This window comes from Chionomys nivalis, chromosome 2 (genome assembly GCF_950005125.1).
Source record: "Chionomys nivalis chromosome 2, mChiNiv1.1, whole genome shotgun sequence".
NCBI classification, from domain to species: domain Eukaryota; kingdom Metazoa; phylum Chordata; class Mammalia; order Rodentia; family Cricetidae; genus Chionomys; species Chionomys nivalis.
In genome coordinates, this window is record NC_080087.1 from 11,048,373 (window position 1) to 11,074,050 (window position 25,678).

The window sequence follows — 25,678 nt, forward strand, 5'->3', positions numbered from 1 at the left end:
GTTACCCAGCAGCCCCCGCGCGCGCCGCTCGGGCCTCTCCACGCTGTGGTCGCCGCCGTGGTGGCCGCCGTCCGGCCTCGGAGCGGAGATCCCGGCTGTGTGCGGTGTTAGTGAGGTCGGCCAGGCTCCCTGAAAATGGAGGGCCCTCTGTCCGTGTTCGGGGACCGCAGCACTGGGGAAGCGATCCGCTCTCAGAACGGTAAGGGCGAGGGAATCCGGGGCCCGGCCCGCGGCGGCGCAGGCCGAGGCCCGATCGCGGTCGGTAGGCCGGGGCCACCCCCTGGGCACCGTGAAGTCCCCCGAGGACACCGGGCCCAGCGCAGCCCTCAACCGCGGGCCGCTTCGGCGCCCGGGCGCCCTTCCGTATAAGGGAAGAACGTTCGAGCACAGCACGCTTGGGGGGAGCGCCCGGGATGGGTGTGGGCGTCCACGCCCCGAGGGAGAGCAGCTCTGCACGGAAGGCGAGCTCAGACCTCCGCGCCTGCCACGCCCCACGCACGGCCCCTTTGTTCTGGTTCTGCCGGGTGGGAGCATCCCTGACACGACCCGTTTGGCCCACGAGGAAATATGCCTGCCTGCAGGAGTTAGGTGGGCTTTGCGGGGCTACCTCCGTCCGGGCGGGTGATTGCATGTTCAAGATCTCGCAGTTGACAGCTGCACCCAGGAAAATCTAACGGAACGTAAAGCGAGTGTTAGGAAGCGGTGCTGACCTACCCGCGTCGCTGTTAGCGGTAGTACGAAATTAACACGTGCTTTGCTGTAGTTGAACCTGTTTTCGAAAGCATTTAGCGGCTTGGAATCGTGGTTATGTTTATCAATTTTGTTATTACCCCCGCCCCCGAAACACGATCACTACCCAGACGAACTATCTACTATTCTTACTAAAACTTGTTAGAGTGAAGCAAGCTGAAGTGTCCCTTAGAATTTTTCTTGCGGGGATGGAGAGGTGGTTCAGCGGTTAAGAACACTGTTCTTCCAGAAGACTCGGAAGTAGGAGCTCACAACTGTTGTTAACTCTAGTTCCAGGAGATATGATACCTTCACAGCAATGCACATAAACTGAATTCAAACCAATTATTTTTTTGGCGCATGCCTTTAATCCCAGCACTCGGGAGGCGGATCTCTGTGAGTTCGAGGCCAGCCTGGTCTACAAGAGCTAGTTCCAGGACAGGCTCCAAAACCACAGAGAAACCCTGTCTCGAAAAACCAAAAAAAAAAAAAAAAGTGCAATGAATGGTGGCAGGATTTTTTGTACTTATTTTTTGAGGCATTGAACTTTTTGGGACTTTTGACATATCAGTACTCAAAATAAAAATAGTTAACCTTCACTAGTTCTTAAATAGGTAATTTTGTCTTTCAAAAAGAGTTAAGTACAGATTTGTAGATTTGAGAAAACCATATGTGGTTGAGTGGCTGTTAGTTTGTGAGTTGATCTGATTTTTTCCCACTGTTCCTCTACAGTTATGGCTGCAGCTTCTATTGCCAACATTGTCAAAAGTTCTCTTGGGCCAGTTGGCTTGGATAAAATGTTGGTGGATGATATTGGTGTAAGTATATCTTAACTGGTTTTGGTTACCTTGATAAAAATAGCTTCAAGAAAACCTGGAAGTTATTTTCTCTGTAAAGTCTTTGTTTTTACCTAAATACATTAAAGCTGAGTGTATGGCGTCGTGGAGCTTGGCTTCTGTGCTAACCCGCTTCCCTCATATTTCTCAGGATGTGACCATTACTAATGATGGGGCCACCATCCTGAAGTTACTGGAGGTAGAGCATCCTGCGGCTAAAGTTCTTTGTGAGCTGGCTGACCTGCAGGACAAAGAAGTTGGAGATGGAACTACCTCAGTGGTGAGAGGCTCCCTGGGACTGCCTAGAGAACAGTCAGGAGAGTTGAACCCATGGCAGAATTGTTTGCTCTAGGTCAGAAATGAGTCAGGTGTTTACGGTCTCACAGACATCCGAAAACAAATCATTGTGACTAGTGTGTACAGTTTAAGTAGGAAGAGAACTTAGGTGGTTGAATATAAGCTTGTTTTAAATACTGGGGTCTCATGAATTTGGAGCTCATATTTAATCCCCTTGCAGTGATAATGTTTACATGTAGAAAAGAGTTTCTTTTGTTGTTATGTTTTTCAAGACCAGGTTTCTCTATAGCTTTGGAGACTGCCCTGGAACTCGTTGTAGATCAGCCTCCCGAGTGCTGTTATTAAAGTGTGCACCACCACCACCCAGTTTAGGAAAGAGTTCATTAAAGCAGAGAATGTTTGGTCTTCTTGGTTTGTTGTTTAATGGATACTTTTGAATTTTAAATGTAGGCAGGAAATATTGGGAATTCAGAGTAGAAATTTGAGGGAGTCAATTTGCTACCTTACGGGGCCAATAGCTAGTTAGCAAGCGTGGTTAATGACATACACCTGATGAATTATCCAGTGTAGAGATTTCACTTTGCCTTGAAAGAATGGGATCTGTTCCTAAATGATGAAAATAACCTTTGTCTAACTTGTTTATAGATCATGTGACTTAGCAAATACCTTAACTCCTTTCAAAAGAAGGGGACAAATTCTTTTGTTTTTGCAATTCAGAAAAATGGTTCTTAGTGTTTCATATTTTAAATGATTTTAAGATTTAGTTAAAAATACTAGACTAGGGGGCTGAAGAGATGTTAACATGAGAGATGTCTCATGTTAACATTAGCACTGACTGCTCTTCCAGAGGTCCTGAGTTCAACTCCCAGCAACCACATGGTGGTTGCTCACAAACCATCTGTAGTGAGGTCTAGTGCCCTCTTCTGGCATGGCAGTGTCCATGCAGGAGGAACATTGTATACATAATTTTTTTAAAAAACTTTTTTAGGTTTATTTATTAAGTATGCAGTGGTCTGACTGCATGTATGCCTGCAGGCTATAAGAGGGCACCAGATCTCATTTCAGGTGCTTATGAGCCACCATGTGGTTGCTGGGAATTGAACTCAGGACCTTTGGAAGAGCAGGCAATGCTCTTAACCACTGAGCCATTTCTCTAGCCCCATAATAAATCTTTTTAAAAAGCTAAAGTTTTAAAAAATACTAGACTAGCACAAATGATTTCAAATGTTAGCTATTTCGCTTTTATTGTACTCGGTCTCTAAAAGTAATGGGTATAAATTCTGTTGTGCTGGGATTTTAGCGTTTTTCTGGTGTTTGTAGCTTGAACCATTTACACAGAGTACTTTGTAGTGGTCTCCATTTTATGTTTTCAGCAAGCTGCTACACACTTGTCTGCTGTGGCTGCTTAGTAATGCTAGGTCATAGCTCGGCATAGTGCCGCACGCCTTTAATCCCAGCAGTTGGGAGACATTGGTAGGTCAGTCTTTTGAGTTCAAGACCAACTTGTCTACAAAGTGAGTTCTAGGACAGCCCCGGCTACACAGAGAAACCCTGTTTTGAAAAAACAAATAAATAGAGGATGTTAGGTCATTTTAAAGCTTTTCTGTATGCACCGTGCATATTGACTGCTATAAATACTTAATGTAGTGTTTACTCAACAGGTAATTATTGCAGCAGAACTTCTGAAAAATGCAGATGAACTAGTCAAACAGAAAATCCACCCAACATCAGTTATTAGTGGCTATCGGCTTGCCTGCAAGTAAGATTACATTCAAAGAAAATGTTACTGTGTAGGGGTTGTAGTTGTCTGCGTTGTGACTGATGTAAATGTTGGAGCTGTTGTGCCTTAGCGTTCAGGTGGTCCTGTTTGAAGTATTCGACCCAGGTACTTTTTTCCCATTTGACTACCACGTTTTCTCCTAATAGATTTTAGTGGCTATGCTTATGGGATAGATGAAAAGTGCCGTGATCTGAAGGGGGAGGACTTTTCAGTGTCTTCCTCCTATATGAAGTGGCTCAACAGAAGACACTGTGACATTTGACAGTGTGTTAAATGTGGTGAAACACAAAACTTTTGAGTAGTATGCTTACATTTTCTTTCCCATGCCTGTAACAGGGAAGCAGTGCGCTATATCAGTGAGAACCTAATTATTAACACAGATGAACTTGGAAGAGACTGCCTGATCAATGCTGCTAAGACATCCATGTCTTCCAAAATTATTGGAATGTATCCTTAAATGGTCTAGTGAAATTTGTCCCTTTCACTCTTAAAAATAAGACTGAGTTTTATAGAATGTTGATTTTATGCAGTAAAACTTACAGTGCTTGTCTCATACAAACTGATCCAGTTACAGGAAAAACAACTGAAACTGACAGGCGCTGCCTGCTGCTGCCTCTCTGGCCTTTCCACGGTGGAAGGGGTCACCTCAAGGGGGTGACAGTACTTTCTTCGTGCTGAATTATTTTTAAAAAGAAAGTCTAGTTGAGTTGCTTTTTGTGTCCTTGGGTCTTTTATTCCAAGTCTGTTGTCCTTAACTGTTGTCTCAGAAATGGTGATTTCTTCGCCAATATGGTGGTGGATGCTGTACTTGCTGTCAAATACACAGATACGAGAGGCCAGCCTCGCTATCCAGTCAATTCTGTTAACATTCTGAAAGCCCATGGGAGAAGTCAGGTAGAAAGCATGCTGATCAACGGCTATGCACTCAACTGTGTGGTGGGATCGCAGGGTATGTAAGATTCAGTGTTACATGGGAATTGAGAATGCTACTGTTCCCAGTCACTTTGTTTTGGGTTTGGTTTGTCTCTGTGTTTTTCATAGTATACATCTACATAGGATTAAATAGTTGCCATGGGGGCCAGGCATAGTGGCTCTGGCATTTAATTCCAGCACTGAGGAGTGATCAGTAGACAGGTATCTGAGTTTAGGGCCATGTCTACATAGTGAAACTCTGCCTGTTTTTTAAGAATTTGCGGTGAGTATAGATTGAAATAAATTGTGTGCACTTGTGACTGTCAGGCTTTCCTGTCGTTTAGTGTAATAAATTGCCATTTAAATTTGGTTTATATGTAACATGAAAATTTTTTGTAATGTATTTAAGGATAATTGTCTTTTATGAACCCTAACATTGTTATAGTTGACCTTTTATTCATTTACAGGCATGCCCAAGAGAATAGTTAATGCAAAAATTGCTTGTCTTGACTTCAGCCTGCAGAAAACAAAAATGAAGCTTGGTGTGCAGGTGGTTATTACAGACCCGGAGAAATTGGACCAGATTAGACAGAGGTATATGGGAAGATTTTTGCCTGTGAAAGGATGTTTGTAAATCAACACTTGTGCTATGTTATAAAGTAATGGCTAGACAAGCCAGGCATGTCCGAAACAGGTGGATCATTTAAGCCGATGAATTGTGGTCAGCATGGGCAGCAGCGTTGCCTCAAGTGTTGAGTACTGTGTATGGCTTCTCACCTAAGATACTATGTACTAAGGTTAAGGTGGTGGGACACAGCTGGCAGTGCTGACTGCAGTTGCTGTGACATTGCTCCAGCACGCATGCTCCGCTGCACTTTGCTCTTAGGGGATTGCTGTTGTATGACCAGTATGTCCATTATGTAGATGTGACATGACTGCAGTAATTGGCTTTTAATCTCATATTTGCTTATGATTTCCATGGCACATGTGATGTCTCCTGGTAGGTTCATCTTGTTAGAAGTGTCCACAAGCCGGGCGGTGGTGGCGCACGCCTTTAATCCTAGCACTCGGGAGGCAGAGGCAGGCGGATCGCTGTGAGTTCGAGACCAGCCTGGTCTACAAGAGCTAGTTCCAGGACAGGCTCCAAAACCACAGAGAAACCCTGTCTCGAAAAAGCAAAAATAATAATAATAATAATAGAATAAAATTTTAAAGTTGTTAATTTGGGTTTACTGAAATGTTTTCTCTGTAGAGAATCAGATATCACCAAGGAGAGAATTCAAAAGATTCTGGCGACTGGGGCCAATGTCATTCTCACCACTGGAGGGATAGATGATATGTGTCTGAAGTATTTTGTGGAGGCTGGTGCCATGGCTGTGAGAAGAGTTTTAAAAAGGGACCTGAAACGCATTGCTAAAGCTTCTGGAGGTAGGTCTCTCCCAGCCCAAGACATACTACTTAGTATTATGTGACTGGGTCACAGGTCTTTCAACTGAAATATTGACACTAAGTTTCAAAGACTTTTCTCTGTTGTGCTCTGATAGATTTATAGAGCCATATTTTATTATTTTTAGGTAATTGGAAAGGTAGTTTGCTGCTGAGTTGTTGGAAATGAGTGAACTGATTTGACCTTAAAGTGAAGTTTTGTGTTAAGGGGTAGTGTCTTGTCTGTGACCTTGAAATAATACATTGTTCTTCTCATGAGGAAAATCACTAAACTACAATCATGAAAGCAAATGTGTGTCTTATGATTCTCATGTAGCAACTATCCTGTCTACACTGGCCAATCTGGAAGGCGAAGAGACTTTTGAGGCTACGATGTTGGGACAGGCAGAGGAGGTAGTCCAGGAGAGAATCTGTGATGATGAGCTGATCTTAATCAAAAAGTAAGAGCGACTGTTGTAAGTCACAAAGCAGTGCAAACCCCGGTGTGAAAAGAATTCGTTTCCATTTACTTGCTGCTCTAGTCTCCCAGTGACGGAAGCAGTTTAGGCGTGGGATAAAATTATATTGGACCGTTGTGAATTGAGATAGTATTTTCTCTCTTGTACGTGAACTAAACATTGTTCTTGGTGCCTTATGCTTAAATGTAAGCAGGATTTAACCAAGAGTGTTTGTATTGATGCTGCTTTCATTAATTGAAAAATACTAATGACTTCACTTTTGTTTTTCATAGTACCAAGGCTCGTACATCTGCATCTATTATCTTACGAGGAGCAAATGATTTCATGTGTGATGAAATGGAACGATCTTTACACGATGCTCTTTGTGTGGTGAAGAGAGTTTTGGAGTCAAAATCTGTGGTCCCAGGTGGAGGTGCTGTAGAAGCTGCCCTGTCCATCTATCTTGAAAACTATGCAACCAGTATGGTAAGGATGGTTTCAGAAAGATGCAGGAGAGTGGTGTCGGGACCTACTGCTGTATGCTGTGTTTGCTTTCATGACGACACCTCGTGTTTTTATTTTTAGGGATCTCGGGAACAGCTTGCTATCGCAGAGTTTGCAAGATCACTTCTTGTTATTCCTAATACACTGGCAGTAAATGCTGCCCAAGACTCCACCGACCTGGTTGCCAAGCTAAGAGCTTTTCACAATGAGGCTCAAGTTAACCCAGAACGTAAAAATCTAAAGTGGTGAGTTTACAATTTCCTTGTGTTCTGTTGTCCACTGTCGTGGGTCTGTTTTAAGTTAAGCACAGTACACTTGTCACATACTGAAACTTTACAGGCATCATTGTTGATTGGTGTCTGTATGTGTAATGGTGGCTGCTGATTTTTAGCACTGTTGCTTTTAGGTGTCATCTCTGGACCCATTCTGACTTCCTGGGTAGTCTGGGGGAAGTCCAAGAGGGTGGCCTTAGGTTATTCTCTCCTTTTCAGGCAGCCCCTCAGCTAACAGTGCAGTCTCAGAAGAGTGTTGTTAGGTGATTTGGTCCTGCTGAGGACATAAAACATAACACCAAGCCAGACAGCTATGCTGTCACTAGGCAAAAGAATCTTTTGACTACCAAACTGTACGCACTATTTGAACATAATCTTATCGGTGTGCAACATTTGACTGTGTGCTAAATGTTTGGCAGATAAGGTTTCTCTGCTACACTGCCAGCTTTTCTACTCCCAGGGATAGACTTGTTAGAATCCCAGTCTTGTGGACCAGAATAGCTGGAACACACCGCTTCAGCTTGGAAGGGGTCATTGAATCAGATTTTACCATGACAGGATTGGCCTTGATTTGATCAATGGGAAACCACGAGACAACAAGCAAGCGGGGGTTTTTGAACCAACCATAGTTAAAGTGAAGAGTTTGAAGTTTGCAACAGAAGCTGCGATCACCATTCTTCGAATCGATGATCTAATAAAATTGCACCCAGAAAGCAAAGACGATAAACATGGAAGTTATGAAAACGCCGTTCACTCTGGAGCCCTTGATGACTGATTGATTGGATTTCCCTTTTATTTATAGCAGTGTCAGACACAATGTCTTAGCCTTGGGTGTCTCATTAAAGTACAGCAAGCTGACCACCTGGCTTCCTGTCTTCACTTTGGTCCTCCGATTTCACATACTATAGTGTTTCACTGATTTAGCAAGAAGTGTTCAGGGGTGGTGGCTGTCAGGCAGGTCATCCTCTCTGAACACACATTGCTATTCCCATCCCACCCCCAATGCACAGGGCTGCCACACCACGAGTCCCGCCCATTCTCTCAAGACTGTGTAACAAGGTCACTAGAATCCTACAGCCGGATGCTCCCAGAGGATGGCCCAAGGCAATGGCTCCTCCATCGATGTTGACCTACAGGAGGGGAGGAGATTAAGTCAGTCTTTTGTGGACACAAGCTAGCACCCCCGTTTATCTTTGTCCTCTCAGGGTTATGCTAGCAAACCACCCTTTCAACTCCCACTGTCAAGCGTAGGAGTAAATACTGCTGACGCCCTCACTATGAAAATAAGTCAACAACACTGGGCACAAGCAGCCTTAAACTTGGACTGCAAGTTCATTAGCAAACAGCAAAGCTTCTCCTGTTGGTTACCTTCTCAGGGTTTAATCTGAGTTCTTTAGCTATTGCAACAGAGAGAGCTGCATAGGCTTCATTGATTTCAAATACATCAACATCTTCCAGGGTCCAGCCTGCTTTTGCAACCTACAGGAAGAAAATGAACTGAAGTTAAATCATTAGTTATTAACAAATTCATGATACATGGGACTCTGGGAATTATGTAGTTACGTGTGCCATGGTGGCCTCTGTCCTAAGGGTTTAAAAGGTGAACACCAGTCTAAATAATGTTCCTAAAAGAGCACTATAATGAACTCCTTTAATGACAACACCACTGTGGAAGTTACTCTAGGTAGAGTGGCATACCTATAGTGTACGCACTTAAGAGGCTGAGACAGGACAATTAAATTTGAGACCAGGTTGGGCTGTATAGACTCACCCTCAAAACCAAAAGTCCAGGCTGGAGAGAGGGCTCGGTGGTTAAAGATCCTGCGTTTAGTTCCAGGTAACCACATGGTAGCTTATAACATTCTATAGTGAGGTCTGATGCATTTGGGCATATGTGCACACAAAACATTAAACAGTGCATAAATATACAAAACATGCATAAATAAAATTTAGCTGGGTGGTAGTGATGCATGCCTTTAATCCTAGCACTTGGGAGCCAGAGACATGTAGATCTGTTAGTTTGAGGCCAGCCTCTTCTACAGAGTGAATTCCAGGAGGCTTAAAAAGCTACAGAGAAACAACCTTAAACTAAAACCTGAGAGAACATAATCCAGTACTTTGTGACTAGTGTTGTTTTTTTTTTTTTTACTAAAGAGTTTAAACTGGCAAAGTGACTGCAGGTGAAGTTCTTTGAATAGCACCTGAGTTTTAAGTTTTAACCCCCAGAACCCACGTTTTAAGAAAGGCTGCCAGGCGGTGGTGGTGCACACCTTTAACCCAGCACTTGGGAGGCAGATCTCTGAATTTGAAGCCAGACTGGTCTACAGAGCTAGTGGAGACATGCACTTGTAATCCCATTGCTGAAGAGGCTAGGGTGGGCAGGTTTTAGGATTACGTGCTGCAAATGAAACCTGGTAGCATAAACCAAGTGAAATCACCGCCTAACATTCCAGAGTGGCACACTTGACACCAGGTACATTGGTACACAGAAAAGTAAAGATTTTAGTTAAGGTCACTACTGATGCATACCTGTAACTCCTAGCTGGAGGAGCAGAAGTTCAAGACCAACCTCTGGCTACACAGTCTAAAAGCAGGCTTCTTCAAACCTTGTCATACATGTGCCAAGTACATTACCAAAGAGACTTACAGCTTGCTTTATGGCTGGAATTGGTCCTACTCCCATAACGCAAGGCTCCACGCCAGCTTGTGACCAGGAAACTATTCTTGCTAAAGGTCTCAGCCTTCGACTCTCAGCTTCTGTCTTCTTCATAAGAACCACAGCCGCGGCACCGTCATTCATCCCTGTGAACAGTGACTTGGTTTCTACAGTGCTCTTTGTCAGGTATGTCCCCAGGCCACCACCTTTTCCACCTGAAAGCATCAAGCTACTGACAGGTTGGCAAAGCCCTTGCCTGTGATTCATCAAGACCGCACAGTGTACTTAGAAATGGTCAGGTTTGGGGGCTGGAGAGAATGGCTCAGTGGTTAAAAACATTGCCTGCTCTTCCAAAAGTCCTGAGTTCAATTCCCGGCAACCACATGGTGGCTCACAACTATCTGTAATGAGGTCTGGTGCCCTTTTCTGGCCTGCAGACATACACCCAAGCAGAATATTGTATACATAATAAATAAATATTTGAAAAAAAAAAAGATGGTCAGGTTTGGAGTATGCTGTTGCCCATACATGATTAGATGTCCCCAATAGCTATAGAGAAGAGGGGGTCAAAGATGAAACCGAAGAGACACCCAAAGCCTTCCAGGTGCTGGGGCTTCCTGAAACTGGAAAAGTATGTAGTGGATGAACATAGGAGGGTTTTGTTTTCAGATGGGGTCCCACCACGTAACCCAAGCTAGCCTAGAATGTATGTAGACCAGGGTGACCTTGAAACCACAGAGCTCTGACTGCCTTTGCCCCCTAAGAGCTAGAAGTGAAGGCCTGAGAAACTGGAGTTCTTTCTTTTCTTTGGGGGTGGGGAGTGTTCAGGGGAGATGGTGTCCAGACAGGGTTTCTCTGTGTTAACAGTCCTGGCTGTCCTGGAACTTGCTTTGTAGACCAGGCTGGCCTCAAACTCGCCTGCCTCTGCTTTCCAGGAACTGGGATTAAAGGTGTGCGCCACCATGCCCAACTACTCTGGAGATCTTTTTTTTGTTTTGTTTTGTTTTTTTGCCTGTCACAATAAGGTTTATTATGAAAACAGGCTGTTGTGGGGACAGAGGAAAAGACAAATACATCTGGGTTAGGTGGCTCAGGTGAAGTAGTGCGGCTTCTTCACATTGATGCCATATTCACTGAGGGCAGGGGTCAAGTCCTCCATGGTTAGGGTGTACTTGCGGTCCTTGCTCTTGCTCCGGGAGCTGCCAGAGGCTGTACCCTTCATTTTGCAGTGCTGTAGGGCATCATTAGCAATATCTGAGATGAATTTCTGGGCAGCTAGTGAGATGAGCCGGATTATGCGTGGGTCTGAAGCTTCAAAGCCAGCACGGTTCAGGTAATAACCAGTCACTGCATCTGGGATCGTAGGGGTATAATCCTCTAGCTGCATCAAGAAGTCCACCAGTGGCGTGCTGGACACTACGGGCTTCACTTCTCCGTTGGCCGCGCTCGGCAGGGCGTAAACCCCGTTGGACATTGCCCCTTCAGGGGGAGCCGCGCCACCCGCTGCCACTGAGGCTGGCCCGCGCCGCTCCGCCGGCTCCCCAGCTCGCGCCGCTACGGGGCCCGTGCCCGTAGTGGCGGCTCCAGCCCCGGGTCCCCCTGCCGTCCCCGCGGGGCTGGCCTTGCTCTCCGCGGCTGTGCTGGTGGGCAGCGTGGCGGGAGCCGACACCGGAGGCGCCGGACCCGCGACCGAGGCGGCACAGGCCGGCGCAGCCTCGGGGTCCGCGCCGGAGCCGCTGCAGCTCATGGGGCTGGTGGGAGAGGCGGCGAACTACTCTGGAGATCTTAATTTTACTCTTTTCACTTGTATGTCTAGACTAGATGTCATAAAAGCAAGTCACTGCAGAATAGATTAATAACCAACAATAAAGAAGGGATAAACTTTACCTAAACTCAGCTTTAGGTATTTTGTGTAGAAAGATTTACTTGGGGCGGTGGTGGCGCACGCCTTTAATCCCAGCACTCGGGAGGCAGAGGCAGGTGGATCTCTGGGAGTTCGAGACCAGCCTGGTCTACAGAGCTAGTTCCAGGACAGGCTCCAAAGCTACAGAGAAACCCTGTCTCGAAAAACCAAAAAAAAAAAAAAACAAAAACAAAAAAACAAAAAAACCAAAGTTGGTTCTTCCCACAATGCCCTTCAGAAATCAAACCTGTTGCATTGGCAGATGTGACTGTTCCCGTCCCATCAGTAAGAAAGTAAGGTTTTAGCTTGCCCATGGCTTCCATGTTACTCCCATGGCGAGGAAACTCATCAATTTTCACTTCGGTAAAACCTGCAAAAAGTAAAACCAGTTACCTGGGATGAGTGCAGAGAAGGCAAAGTGCTGGGAATTGCTGCATGCTACCCCCCATGAGAACTCTTCATGAGAGTCTTGCTGTGTTCCAAATCCACAACCCTTCCTAAGGACCGTGGTTATTTGTATTGTATGCACATGGGTTTGTGTGGGACAATGGTCTATATTCTGTCAATTATATTTTAAATAAGTGCTCATTGGCCAGTAACCAGGCAGGAAGTATAGATGGAACAACCAGACAGGAAGTAGAGGTGGGTCAATGAGAACAGAATTCTGGGAAAGAGGAAAGCCAATTCCTCTGCAGTCCTGACCCAGCCACAGAGCAAGCAAGATGTAACTGCCTCTCCAAAAAAGGTAACAAGCCATGTGGTTGACATAGACAAGAATAATGGGCTAATATAAATTATAAGAGTTAATAAGAAGCCTGAGCTAATGGGCAATCAGTTTATAGTTAATGTAGGCCTCTGTATGGTTTCTTTGGGACTTAACAACTGCGGAAACCGGGCAGGACAGAAAACTCAGACAACAGGTTTGAATCACGGCATTCAGCTGGCTACAACTGAGTGGCTTAGGACTGGGACAATCCACCTTCCATGAGCTGAGCATGAATGTCAGTTACGGATAGGGGAACTGTCCTAACTCGATGCATCCTCTGCAAATGGGGATGTGAGAAGCACATGGGAGCAACTGGAAAGGTTTTACTTAGACTGTGTAGAAGAGTTGTGTCCCTTAACAACCACAGACCGATGCTCCACTTCTCATGGAGCCCACTGCATACACACTGCAGCCGTGGACAGTTTGAAGAGGACAGTTTCCCATGTGTCCATATCCCGTGTAGACAGCACTTTCCAGCCAGGTGTGGTGGTGCACGTGTTATCCCAGCACTCAGCAGGCAGAAGCAGGGGAGGCCAGCCTGGTCCACAGAGTGAACTCAAGTCCACCCAGGGCTAAACAGTTGCACCATGTCTCAACACATCACCATCAACTCTCTCACACGCCGATGTGTGAAGCCTACACTTCTACAACTTGTAAAGCCCAAAGTTCACAAACAGCCCTCCATACCACCCTTGGGTGTCAGTCACCCTACAAACAGGCTCTTGTGTAGTGTGGTCTCCATACTCACCTTTCCTGGAAGACACCAGCACTGGCACAATCTCCTTGTCAAAGTGGCCAGCTTTCTGTGCATGCTCTGCCCTGTTCTGGGACAGAACTGCAACCTTGTCCTGGGCTTCTCTGCTCACTTGCCATTTTTTGGCTACATTTTCAGCTAAGGAGAAAAAAGGCAAAACAGGATTTTCAAGAGCCGGGTGTTGATAGCTCAAGTTACTCACATTTACACCAGAACACACCAGCAGTGCACACCTGCAGGCCTCCTTATAGGGTGAGAGGCAGTGCACGCCCACAGTGCACACCAACAGTGCACACCAGTAGTGCACACCTGCAGGCCTCCTGATAGGCAAGAGGCAGTGCTCTGCTACCCTGAGAGTAGACCTGAAAGCTGGTGTCTTTTGAGAGGCATTTCTTCTCTCTTTCTGTACATGGAAGTAGAAACTTCCAGAAATCAGTATCCAGATTCATCATTGATATTTTTGTCCCATTTACCTGAACATTCTCTTCCCTAATCATCTGAGGGAAAGATGAACATACAAATTCCCTTTTACCTCTGAATTATAATTTCACTATATACTTTCTGCAAACAAATTATTTATCTACATAATGGGTTCTTTAAAAGTAGAATCAGGGGGGCTGGAGAGATGGCTCAGTGGTTAAGAGCATTGCCTGCTCTTTCAAAAGTCCTGAGTTCAATTCCTGGCAACCACATGGTGGCTCACAACCATCTATAATGAGGTCCGGTGCCCTCTTCTGGCCTGCAGACATACTCACAGACAGAATATTGTATACATAATAAATAAATAAATTTTTTTTTTTAAAAAAAAAGTAGAATCAGTTCAGCTTCAAAATACTGAAAAAAAAAAGTCAGGCGGTGGTAGTGCACGTCTTTAATCCCAGCTCTTGGGAGGCAGAGACAGGTGGATATCTGTGAGTTCAAGGCCAGCCTGGTCTACAGTACAGGCTCCAAAGCTACAGAGAAATCCTGTCTTGAAAAACAAAAAACAAAAAGAAAGAGAGAGAGAGAGAGAGAGAGAGAGAGAAGAAAGAAAGAAAGAAAGAAAGAAAGAAAGAAAGAAAGAAAGAAAGAAAGAAAGAAAGAAAGAGAAAGCAAGCAAGCAGAATCAGGACTGGTGATATGTCTCTATAGAGAAAGATGCTTGTTGCCAAAGCTGAAGACCTGGATTCCACAGAGTGGGGGAGTACCTGACTATGACAGGCTGACATGTGACCTCCAGACTGACCTGTGCCCTCCAGGCTAACCTGTGACCTCCAAACATGCATTTTGGTACTTGCATACCTGTGTGCCCAAGTACACACAAGAATAGATTTTAAAACCTTTTTTAAACAATCAGGAAATTTAACATCAATACTATTTCTTAACTCATCTTCAAAGTTTATCTTCTGTACTATTAACTCTTTTTTTTTTTTTTTTTTTTTTTTTTTGAGACAGGGTTTCTCTGTAGCTTTGGAGCCTGTCCTGGAACTCCCTTTGTAGACCAGGCTGGCCTCAAACTCACAGAGATCCGCCTGCCTCTGCCTCCCAAGTGCTGGGATTAAAGGCGTGCGCCACCACCGCCCGGCATGTACTATTAACTTTTAAGAAAAGGCCAGATGCTTTAATCCCATTCTTGGGAGGCAGAGGCAGGCGTATATCTCTGCATTGGAGGGCAGCCTGATCTACTGGCATCTCACAACTCCTCCTTCTTTCTCCCAGCATTCAGTTTAGTTTTCTCACCTAACTCAATTCTGTCCTATCACAGGCCAGTGCAGATTCTTTATTCATTAGCCAATAAAAGCAACATATACAGAAGGACTTCCCACACCACCTCTAAAGAATTCAAGATTCAAAGGCTGAGGTAGAATCCTGTTCCCCAGAGAGGCTGAATAGCCATTAGCTCACCTAGCTTACCTCCTCACATCCCCCAAGAAGTTCTCCTGCTTCTCACCCCTCCTTAAAAACCCTTCTCTATCTGGCTCCTCCCTACAACTTCCTGTCAGCTAGTTGCTGAGGCAGCCTCCTGACCACAGGTGAATTTTATTTACTCAAACACACGCTTGAATCATTAAACAAATGTTCCAGCCGGGCGATGGTGGCGCACGCCTTTAATCCCAGCACTCGGGAGGCAAAGGCAGGTGGATCTCTGTGAGTTCGAGACCAGCCTGGTCTACAGAGCTAGTTCCAGGACAGGCTCCAAAGCCACAGGGAAACCCTGTCTCGAAAAACCAAAAAAAAAAAAAAACAAAAAAAACAAAAAACAAATGTTCCAGATCATAAAGCAATACACCTTAAATTAATATTCTACAGCATCTGAGAATTATTACACTATGAAAAATACCTTTTCTTGGCAATACTTGGTGGCATACACCTTTAATTCCAACACTTGGGGGGCAGGGACAGGTGGATCTCTGTGAGTTCCGGATTATCCTGGTTCCAGTTCCGCTAGGACTACTGTCTAGATAAGACCCTATCTCAATTAAAAGAAAAGGAAGAGAGGGAGGGAGGGAGAGAAAGAAAGTAAAACATTTCTTGGACAACTGAAACAGATTAGTGGATCAAGACACTTTTTGCCAAGGTGGATGATCTGAGTTCACTTTCCCAGATCCCATGTTGGACACACACAGAAACACACATGAGAGAGAAAGAGAGAGACAGACAGATCGACAAGTGAACACCTGTTCACTACCATAACAGCTAAGCGGGACAGCCTCCAGACTCACAGCCTACACTATGAACCTCAGGTCACACACTCTTTTTTTTTTTTTTTAATATTTATTTATTTCGTATACAATATTCTGTATTCCTGCAGGCCAGAAGAGAGCACCAGACCCCATTACAGATGGTTGTGAGCCACCATGTGGTTGCTGGGAATTGAACTCAGGACCTTTGGAAGAGCAGGCAATGCTCTTAACCTCTGAGCCATCTCTCCAGCCCCCTCACACACTCTTATAAACCTTTTCTAAGCCAGTGTTTGCAGCCACGTCAGCCTTACCTGTGATGCCCATGTGATAGTTGTGAAACGCATCTGTAAGGCCATCACAGAGGATGCTGTCAGCCAGCGGCATCTCACCCATCTTGACTCCTGCTCTCAGGTGAGCCAAGTGAGGGGCCTGGAAATGGACGTGACAACAGGTTAGACTTGGTGGTCATTATCCTCTCCTTATGAATGGTCTGGACCTGACTGATGTAGGTGGGTCTTCTATCTACCTGTTGCTTTCGTTGGTTAATTAATAAAGAAAACTGCTTGGCCTGATAGGGCAGAATGTAGATAGGAGGAGTAGACTGAACAGAATGCTGGGAGGAAGGGAAGTGAGGCAGACGTATAGCTCTCCCCTCCAAGATGGACGCAGGTTAAGATCCTTCCCGGTAAGCCACCACCTTGTGGTGCTACACTCATTACTAGAAATGGGTTAATCAAGATATGAGAATTAGCCAAAAAGAGGCTAGATATAATTGGGCCAGGCAGTGTTTAAAAGAATACAGTTGCGCTGGAGAGATGGCTCAGAGGTTAAGAACACTGGCTGCTCTTCCAGAGGTCCTGAGTTCAATTCCCAGCACCCACATGGTGGCTCACAACCATCTGTACTGAGATCTGGCGCCCCCTCTGGCGTGCGGGCATACATGGAGGCAGAATGTTGTATAAATAATAAATAAATAAATCTTTAAAAAAAAAAAGAATACAGTTTCTGTGTAATTATTTTGGGTAAAGCTAGCAGGTGGCCAGGAACCATCTCGGGCAGTGTGAAGCAGCCCACTGCTTCATCTACACCTGACTTCCTCCCTCCCTCTTCATTTACCCATCAAGCCCTTCTCCCCACTACCTGCTTCCCCAGGTCAGGGCCTGAAACCTCTTGGCATTAGCAGACCATCCTACCTGCGTCCTCTTAGGAATCTCTTCCTCTATAACTTCCCTGTTTCCATTTCTCGCTCAAACCTGTCCATTCTGGGTTTTAATTCCTTATGATTCCACTTTTCCTCCTAGGTAGATAAGTATTACCTTAGGTGATGGCATAAAAACCCCAATCATGTACCTACTTTAAAAAATGTTGTGTGTAAACTGGGCGGTGGTGGCGCAGGCCTTTAATCCCAGCACTCAGGAGGCAGAGGCAGGCAGATCTCTGTGAGTTCGAGGCCAGCCTGGTCTACAGAGTGAGTTCCAGGACAGTCTCCAAAGCTATACAAAGAAACGCTGTCTCAGAAAATCAAAAAAAAAAGAGAAAGAAATGTTATGTTTGTGCCCGAAGAGACCAGAGAAAACTGGATACCCTGGAGCTGGATTATAGGCAACTGCGAGGCCCCTGACTATGACGCTAGGAGCTGGGCGGGAGCACGTGTCACAACAGTACCAGCCCTCCACCACTCGCCATTGCTCCAGCACATCTAATGTCTGTTTGGACAGGAGACAGAAGACCCACAGGGAGAACAGTCAGGCTTCCAAATGAACTGAGAGGAGGGTTTCTGAACAGAAGGTTTTTCTAACTTCCAGCATACAAAGGAAAGAGTTAATAATGGACCCAGAGTCCAGAGAGGTGAGTCAATCATACAATGATATCTAGAAAAGTACAATGATATCTAGGAATGAATATGAAATAATTAAACCCATAATATCATATGCTTATTGTTTATAAGACAAAAAGAAACAAAAGCCATGCATTTAATTGGCAGCTCTGGACATCAGTGTTCCCACCTCTAAATTGGGAATAACAGCACTAATTGTTGGGAACAACACTGGTTTGTTGACCACACACAACAGCCCTAGGTCCAGGTCTGCACTGTAACTATGTCTGACCAGAAAGACTCCATCTATTGTGTGTGACCTTTGGCCTCCCTCCTTCTGAGCTCACTAGGACTCTGAGGACTTCCAAGGTCAGCCCTGGAGCTGCTTCAACAGGAAGAAGATACTGCTCCACTGCAGTGCCAGCTTCAAGGACAGCACTTGGCAAGATGGAGCAAGATGGCAAACCTCCTGGAGAGGGGCAGCTCTCCATGACCCTTGGCCACGATCTTCCTTTTGATTTTTGAGACAAGGTCTTGCCGTGTGAGCTAGGCTGGTCCTGAGCTTCTGGGCTCACGTGCTTCTCAGTCTCAGCCACCTGAACGGCAGGGACTGGGCATGCGTCACCATGAGTGCCTTTTACGTGTTCTACCCTCCAGGAGATCAACAAAGTCTGGTCCCTGGGGTTCCTCCCGACCAAGGGCCATGGCAAGAAGGTTAAGTGGCCACCTGTGACTGGACCCTTCCTCACAGTGGGAAAGCATAAAGACAAGCTAGTCTGTCTCCTGTTCCCCTCTGTCCTGCCCAGGTGCCTTGTGCTGTGTGTGTGGATCATGGTCTCGAGAATTTGTGTGTGGACTGTTCTGAGCTCTGGCTCCCAGTCTAAAGTAGAACACTGTCTGGGGTGTGCTATAACCTGGACTGATGATCTGTGTCTAGGAACAGGCTGCTCGAGCTGCACAGAATCCTCCCTGACCTGTTTGAGTTCAGTTGCCCTAGGACTTTCAGCTGTGGGGCATTGTTTCTAGAGTTCAATCCAATGTGAACTAGGGATTTTAAACAGCAGAGTTTGTGCGCTCCACTGACCACTCTGTTTAAAGAACATTTAGATCCATCTCTCCAAAAAAGAGTAGCGTCAGCACTTGTGTGGGCAGTGATGGGTAGATTTCTGTGAATTTGAAGCCAATCTGAACTACATGACCAGTTATAGGCCAGTCCAAGGTACATAGGATCCTGTCTAAAAGAGGGAAAAATAAACAGAGCATTGATAGTGCACACCACTATTCCCATCATTTGAGAAGCAGAGACGGGCAGATCTCTGAGTTTGAGGTCAGTCTGGTCTCTAGAGCAACTTTCAGGACAGCCAGGGCTACCCAGAGAACCTATCTTTAAGACAGATGATAGATAGATAGATGATAGATAGATAGATAGATAGATAGATAGATAGATAGATGATAGATAGATAGATAGATAGATAGATAGATAGATAGATAGATAGATGATAGATGATAGATAGATAGATAGATAGATAGATAGATAGATAGATAGATAGATAAGAAAAAGAAAGAAGCTTCAGTGAGATGGGTCAGTGGGTACAGGCAGTTGCACCAAGTCTGATGACCTGAGTTCAAGCCCCACAACCCACCTGGAGGGAGAGCAGACTCCGCTCCAGCAGCTGTCCTCTGACCTCCACCTGCCTGGGGGAAGGGGCATGTGCCCACTTTATTTTATTTATTATCATTTCTTTTTTGATATTACAGGTGTGTCCCACCACTTCCAGCCTCTATTATTGTTATTATTTTTAGAGAAGAGGAGAACGATAGCAGTGCATGATGGGAAACAACCTACCACAGAAATGAAAAACCTGACAGCATCTCAGGTGGCAATCTGGGGCCTAACCACGCTATCAGTCAGGAGCAGTTGCTCCATTGTTGGACTATCTAATAATATTCTCTGATAATAAGTAGAGGAGTCGAATTATAAATCTGGATGATTCACACCCTGGCTCCACTGCCTGGCTGATGAGCTCTTCTTCATTTCCCATCCAACCTGGAGAGCAATGGACATTCAGGCAGGGCTCCAGGCTGAGTCGTTTTCTGTGTCTGTCAGCAGCACATGCACCCTAGGTGACGAGGGCGGTGAGCCTGTCTGCACTTACCTTGCTCATGTTCTCCATGCCTCCTGCAACCACAATGCTGGAGTCACCTATGGCTATGGACTGGGCCGCAAGGCACACGGCTTTCAGGCCTGAGCCACAGATCATCTGGCAGCTCCATGCTGGAACCGAGTAGGGGATTCCTGCACCCACACTGGCTTGTCGAGTGGGATTCTGCCCACAACCTGGAACAAGGAACACGGAGGCCTCTAAGCCATCAGGAGAAAGTAAAAGATGAGGGGACATGTGTGGGCTAAATGCCCTCAGGCAGCTAAGTTCTCACAGAGCACAGATGCCTGCTCCCCTCCCTCCCTGCCACTCCACCTGGGACAGATAACACCTTGTGCAACTCCTAGGTGTTTCAACGAGATGCTTCCTCCTCCACAAGCAAGTTCCCTAAGCCTAAGACAGAACCTCAAGACCTTTCTCTAGAGGCCAGACTTTTCCTCCTACTCGGCAAGAAATGTAACTAAGACCAAGGGTGACAGCCGGTCACATGGCTGTAAACACAAGGCATAATTCCAACATGGGGAGCATTTACTCCCAGAAGCCTTGCATATGACCATGACACTTAGCAAGAAAAGAAAATTACTTAAAGAGGAGTACTGTGCATAAAAGCAATGTAGAAAATCATGCTGGTGTTTTGTTGTAGCTCACACCTGCAACCCCAGCATTCTCTTAAGTCGAAGCAGAAGGTTCACAGTAAGTTCGAGGCTAGTCTGGGCTACATATTCAATTGAGACTTGCATGAACCATGAGCAGTTCAAGTCAGTCTGAACTACATAGTGAATTCCACGCCAAATGTACTACATAGTAAGGCCTTTTCTCAAAACATAAAAACTAAAGTTAAATGTATATAATAGAATTAGAACCAACAGGGCTGGAAAGATGGCTCAGTGGTTAAGAGCATTGCCTGCCCTTCCCAAGGTCCTGAGTTCAATTCCCAGCAACCACATGGTGGCTCACAACCATCTGAAATGAGATCTGATGCCCTCTTCTGGCCTGCAGGCAGAAACACAGACAGAATATTGTATACATAATAAATAAATAAATAAATAAATAAATAAATAAATAAATAAAAAGGGGGTGAGGAAAGATACTCCTTTAAAAAAAAAAAGAATCAGAACCAACAAATGCCTTTCTATTGGCATATCCGTGATATCCTTCAGTTGGCAAAACCAGAACAGTTCCTTGAAAGAAGCAGAGAGTAGCAGTCTACTTCCTCTTGCCTGCATATCAACATGTTCCTTCTCCAGCACCATGTCTGCCTGCACGCCGTGCTCTGCCATTCTGGTAATGGACTAAACCTCTGAAACTGTAAGCTACCACCTCAATTAAATGTTTTCCTTAACAAAAAGGGAAAAGAAGCAGCAGAGAAGGGATGGAGTCAAAATTTTGAAATGCTATCATATCTGTCATTGTATGACAAATGGCAGAGTGGTCCCTCCTTTCCAAGTTTCACATATACCCACATCTATGACATTTCTTTGCTGTAACTACAGTTCAAGGGAATCCAATACCTTCTTCTGGCCTCCCTGGAAACCTGGCATGCATGCAATATACAGACACACATGTCGACAAAACAGCCATACACAAATATAAAAATAAAAATAAATAAACATGTATACAAACACACTTTTTTTAAAAAAAGAAAGAGCCAGGTGGTAGTGACACACATCTTTAATCCCAGCACTTGGAAAGCTTAGGCAGGCAGATCTCTGAGTTCGAGGCCAGCCTGCTCTACAGAATGAGTTCTAGGACAGTCAAGGCTACACAGAGAAACACTGACTTGAAAAGATAAAGAAATGAGGAGAACTACAAAACTAAACTTAACAAATACATGTCAAATATCTGTATTTTAAGAATCTCAAAAGCTCCAAAGTACTAAGCTTAGTATATATTCTTCTTTTTTCTGTGCAAGGTATTGAACCCAGTGGCATGTGCATACCAGCCAAGTGCTCTACAACATTTCCAGCCTTTCCTGGCTTTCCTTCTTAGGAGGGATCATCTTGCTAAGGGCTCATGCTGGCTTCAATCTCATGACCCTCAATTCATAGGTCTCAGAGTGCTGAGGTTATACTCATCATCAGCAAGCCAGGCAATATAAAACTTTTGTAAGCTGAAGCGACACTGTATGATCCCTCATATTCTAGTTAAAGTAAAGATGCAGTTTGACTTGTAGCAGGCTTTCTCACACCTCCAGCTCTCAAGTCATAACGCAGGGGCTTAATATTAGTTATGAATGCTTGGCCTTATGTATGTATGCATGTATGTTTGAGGGTGCCTGGTACTTGTGAAGCCCAGAAGAGGGTGCTCAGTTCCCTGGATCTGGAGGGAGGCCATAAACCTCCAAGAGAGTGCTAGGAACTGAGCCCAGGTCCTCTAGGAAAGCAGGAACACTTCTTAACAGCTGAGCCATCTCTTCAGGCTCTAAGAGAGGAAGACATGTTTTAGAGACACTTGTGTTCCTCAGTCTGTCAGACTACTGAAACAGTGACCCCCAAACTGGAAGTCCTCATAAATCCTGCGCAGGAGAAGGAAGAAGTTGAAGCCTGATAGCAGGCAGAGGTGGAAGCTACCTCTTAGAAAAAGATCTCGTGGGCTGGAGAGATGGCTCAGAGGTTCAGAGCATTGGCTGTTCTTCCAGAGGTTATGAGTTCAATTCCCAGCAACCACATGGTAGCTGACAACCATCTGTAATGAAATCTGGTGCCTTCTTCTGGTGTGCAGGCAAACATGCAGACAGAACACTGTATACATAATAAATAAAATAAATCTTTTTTTTTAAAAAATGATGCCGGGCGGTGGTGGTGCACATCTTTAACCCCCAGCACTTGGGAGGCAGAGGCATACAGATCTCTGTGAGTTCGAGGCCAGCCTGGTCTACAGAGAGAATTTCAAGACTGACCCCATAGCTACTGGGAAACACTGTCTAGAAAAACCAAAGAGGAGGGAAAGTGCTTGAGCTGGGCTTGGGTAGTGCACTCCTATCATCCCAGCACTCAGGCGGATCTCTATGGGTTAGATGCCAGTCTGGTCTACGGAGCAAGTTCTAGGACAGCAAGGTCTGCCACTCAAATAAACCCTGCTTTTTAAAAAAAAGATTTCACACACTTTGACAACTTGTCAGATCACTTTGCTAAAAAGACCCAGGTGATGGGTCAATAGTGGGTGTGGCCATAACTTGACTATTTAAAGTTTACTCTCACATCTGGACCATGAAGATGGATGTGAGGGCTCAATGGGTCTCTTTGCCTCATTTCCCAGTTTAACCAAATTAAATAAATTTCCTGTGACTGCCCATTTTCTATCCATTTTGCTATTCCAGGTTTAATATTTGCTATTATGAATAGGTGCTGGCTGAACCTGGCTTGAGATAATAATTGTGACATTAAGTTTGGTAACAATGATACTTCATTATATATATATACACACACATACACGTGTATGTGTATACATGTACATATACATATATGTGTTATCAAATATTATTTTAAGGTGTGCTACTTTAGTTGATGCTCTGGAATATTTGTTTAATGATGTAAAGATGTGTTTGATTAAATAAAATTCACCTGCTATCAGAAGGCCAAGTCAACAACTAGCTGACAGGAAGTGGTAGGAAGGAGCCAGGTGGAGAAGCTTTTTAAGGAAGGGTAAGGAGAGGACTTTTGGAGAGACAGGAGAAAGAGGTAAGCTACTTGCTATTCAGCCTCAAACCTTGAATCTTGAGTTAACCTTTAGAGGGACAGAGATTTAGTTAAGTTCCTTTAGTAGCTTTGAAAGAGTGGGTGCCTGAGGGAACAGAATTCCCTCAGGCCCTCGTGGCCTGTTCTCTGCAGGTGGCAGAGTTGCAATTGCTGATTAGGACAGCTATGGATTAAGAGATAGCAACAATTTAGAAAAAGGACAACATATACAGATGTTGCAAAATCCAGTGAGGGGATTGGAAATGAAAACAATCCCGGCTCCAAGTATTTCAGACATGGAATAGTCAGCCTGCACACCTGCAGATGGGCAAGATCCCAGGCAGAGTAAGAACAGAAGTCGGTTGTGAATACTAACAATTAAATCTCTACAATCAGTTCAGATGTATGCCGAGGGACATAGAGGATGGCAAGACGGTGAACTCGTGATTTCACGCATGCTAACCACATACGTCACCACTGAGCTACACACCCAGACCCCATGTCAATTATCAACACGGAATGGTCGGGGTCACTGGCCTACAACCCAGCAGGAAGCAGAGGTACAGTGAAGGCGTTCTCAGGCCCTCCGGTCTCCCTCCAGGAAGTGATTAAGCTCCCACGGGTGAGGAACAACCTATCTCGTGACAAGTGGACAGGCACATACCTGTTCTGCTACAGCCATCCTTCCTGCTGCTGGCACAGTGCCAGGCCCACAGCTTTGATCGAATGTGTGGCATTTTAGGGGTGCGGGGGAGGGTCATGCGTACTCTCCTATGCACCAGGCTGGCCTTGCTTCTAACAATGCAAAGGAGGCACAGGTCGGTGGTCTGGGATCACTCAGGGAAGAAGCTTGTAAAGGAGGAGGGGCAGGACTCCTGGCACAGGGAACTCTAAGACAAGAACTGTCCGGTGGTGTGTGTGTGTTCGTGTGCAAATAAATGGTGTATTTCTATGAGCCCGACCTGTCCTGGGGTTACTGAGGAGTTACCTGCCGCCAAAACGTGCCCAAATATGACCTCGGACACCTCTTCTGGAGCCACCTTGGCCCTCTGCAGGACTTCTTTGATGACAGCTGTCCCCAGGTCGTGGACAGGCACAGTAGACAGGGCGCCATTGAAGGAGCCTATGACGGAACGGGGGAGAGAGACGGCGTGTGAACCGAGGGAACACTGAGGACGGCAGAGGAAGAGGATGGGGCCACATGCTTTTTAAACTAATGCTTCTCCAAGTTCAGGGCTGCCCAAAGTCTGCTGAGCTCAGATTACCAGTGCCTGGTACTTACTACCACAGAGAGACCCATGGGCCACTATTCGGGTACACCCACCTATGGCGGTCCGGGCAGCCGAGACGATGACCACGGGGTCAGAGCCTGCGTTCATCCTGCTGCTCCGCTGGCGTCCGAAAAGCTCTGGCTGCAATTGAAGAAAACTTTGTTCCGGGCAGAGCTAGGGAGGAAGTATATAGCCGCCAGGCTGACTCAGCACACCACTGGTCCGCCCCCACCCCCGGGCTCAGGGAGGGACGGAGCATGAGCAGCGTGTGGTGGGGAGGTGTCGGTGTGGTGTAGACAGTGTAGGGTCCCGGGTAGGGTAGAGACCTTTCTAGTGTGTATGTTGGGGTGGGTGTGGTCAGCGTGCAAAAGGCCAAGGAGTTGTTGGGGGGTGATGTGGGGGTAAGTCTCAGGCTGTGGACTTCAGACACATGTAACAGTCCCCTCGAATCTTTCTACAGAGAAAGATCCATGTAGACTCCCTTTTCACATCATGGTTTCTGTTTTTGTGTATTTTCGAAGCAATGAGGGTGACCAAAAGTCTACCTTTGGTTCAGCTGGAAATAGATTCCCCTGACAGAATTCCCGAACCCTGCCATGAGCCAGAGGGAGCACACTAGCTACTGTGTCAACTCCATAGGACTTCCTCCACGTGCGCCTGGGCCCCGTGAACTGCAGCTCACTTGGATGTGGAAAAACTGACCCGGTTCTTGTCAAGGGGAGAACCCCAGGAGCCTAGGACATGGGAGCTTCTGGAAGTTGCTCTGTGGATCCTCTCCACTGAAGATCTCTTAGGGC

General features: G+C 45.6%; 3 protein-coding genes and 2 non-coding genes across 5 annotated transcripts; 3 read left to right on the forward strand and 2 right to left on the reverse strand.

Moving 5' to 3' along the window:
- On the forward strand, positions 1 to 8,071 carry Tcp1 (t-complex 1). The gene is made up of 12 exons (XM_057761768.1): positions 1 to 199; positions 1,462 to 1,547; positions 1,717 to 1,845; positions 3,524 to 3,621; positions 3,979 to 4,089; positions 4,410 to 4,591; positions 5,022 to 5,148; positions 5,807 to 5,982; positions 6,317 to 6,440; positions 6,731 to 6,923; positions 7,023 to 7,186; positions 7,772 to 8,071. Exons 1-12 carry the CDS (start codon positions 136 to 138, stop codon positions 7,986 to 7,988), a joined length of 1,671 nt encoding a protein of 556 aa, XP_057617751.1. The 5' UTR covers positions 1 to 135; the 3' UTR covers positions 7,989 to 8,071.
- On the forward strand, positions 3,755 to 3,891 carry LOC130870598 (small nucleolar RNA SNORA29). Its single transcript, XR_009056742.1, has one exon. It is a non-coding gene; the product is annotated as a small nucleolar RNA SNORA29 (small nucleolar RNA).
- Positions 6,498 to 6,620, forward strand: LOC130870595 (small nucleolar RNA SNORA20). The gene has a single exon (XR_009056739.1). It is a non-coding gene; the product is annotated as a small nucleolar RNA SNORA20 (small nucleolar RNA).
- On the reverse strand, positions 7,944 to 25,091 carry LOC130869527 (acetyl-CoA acetyltransferase, cytosolic-like). The gene is made up of 9 exons (XM_057761769.1): positions 24,935 to 25,091; positions 24,599 to 24,733; positions 19,928 to 20,109; positions 16,267 to 16,384; positions 13,287 to 13,430; positions 12,020 to 12,142; positions 9,861 to 10,015; positions 8,582 to 8,692; positions 7,944 to 8,343 (listed from the first exon to the last, which is right to left on the reverse strand). Exons 1-9 carry the CDS (start codon positions 24,987 to 24,989, stop codon positions 8,173 to 8,175), a joined length of 1,194 nt encoding a protein of 397 aa, XP_057617752.1. The 5' UTR covers positions 24,990 to 25,091; the 3' UTR covers positions 7,944 to 8,172.
- LOC130869528 (transcription initiation factor TFIID subunit 10) lies at positions 10,914 to 11,617 on the reverse strand. Its single transcript, XM_057761770.1, has one exon. The coding sequence runs from the start codon at positions 11,614 to 11,616 to the stop codon at positions 10,960 to 10,962; it is 657 nt and encodes a 218-aa protein (XP_057617753.1). The 5' UTR covers position 11,617; the 3' UTR covers positions 10,914 to 10,959.
- Positions 25,092 to 25,678: the final 587 nt, after the last annotated feature.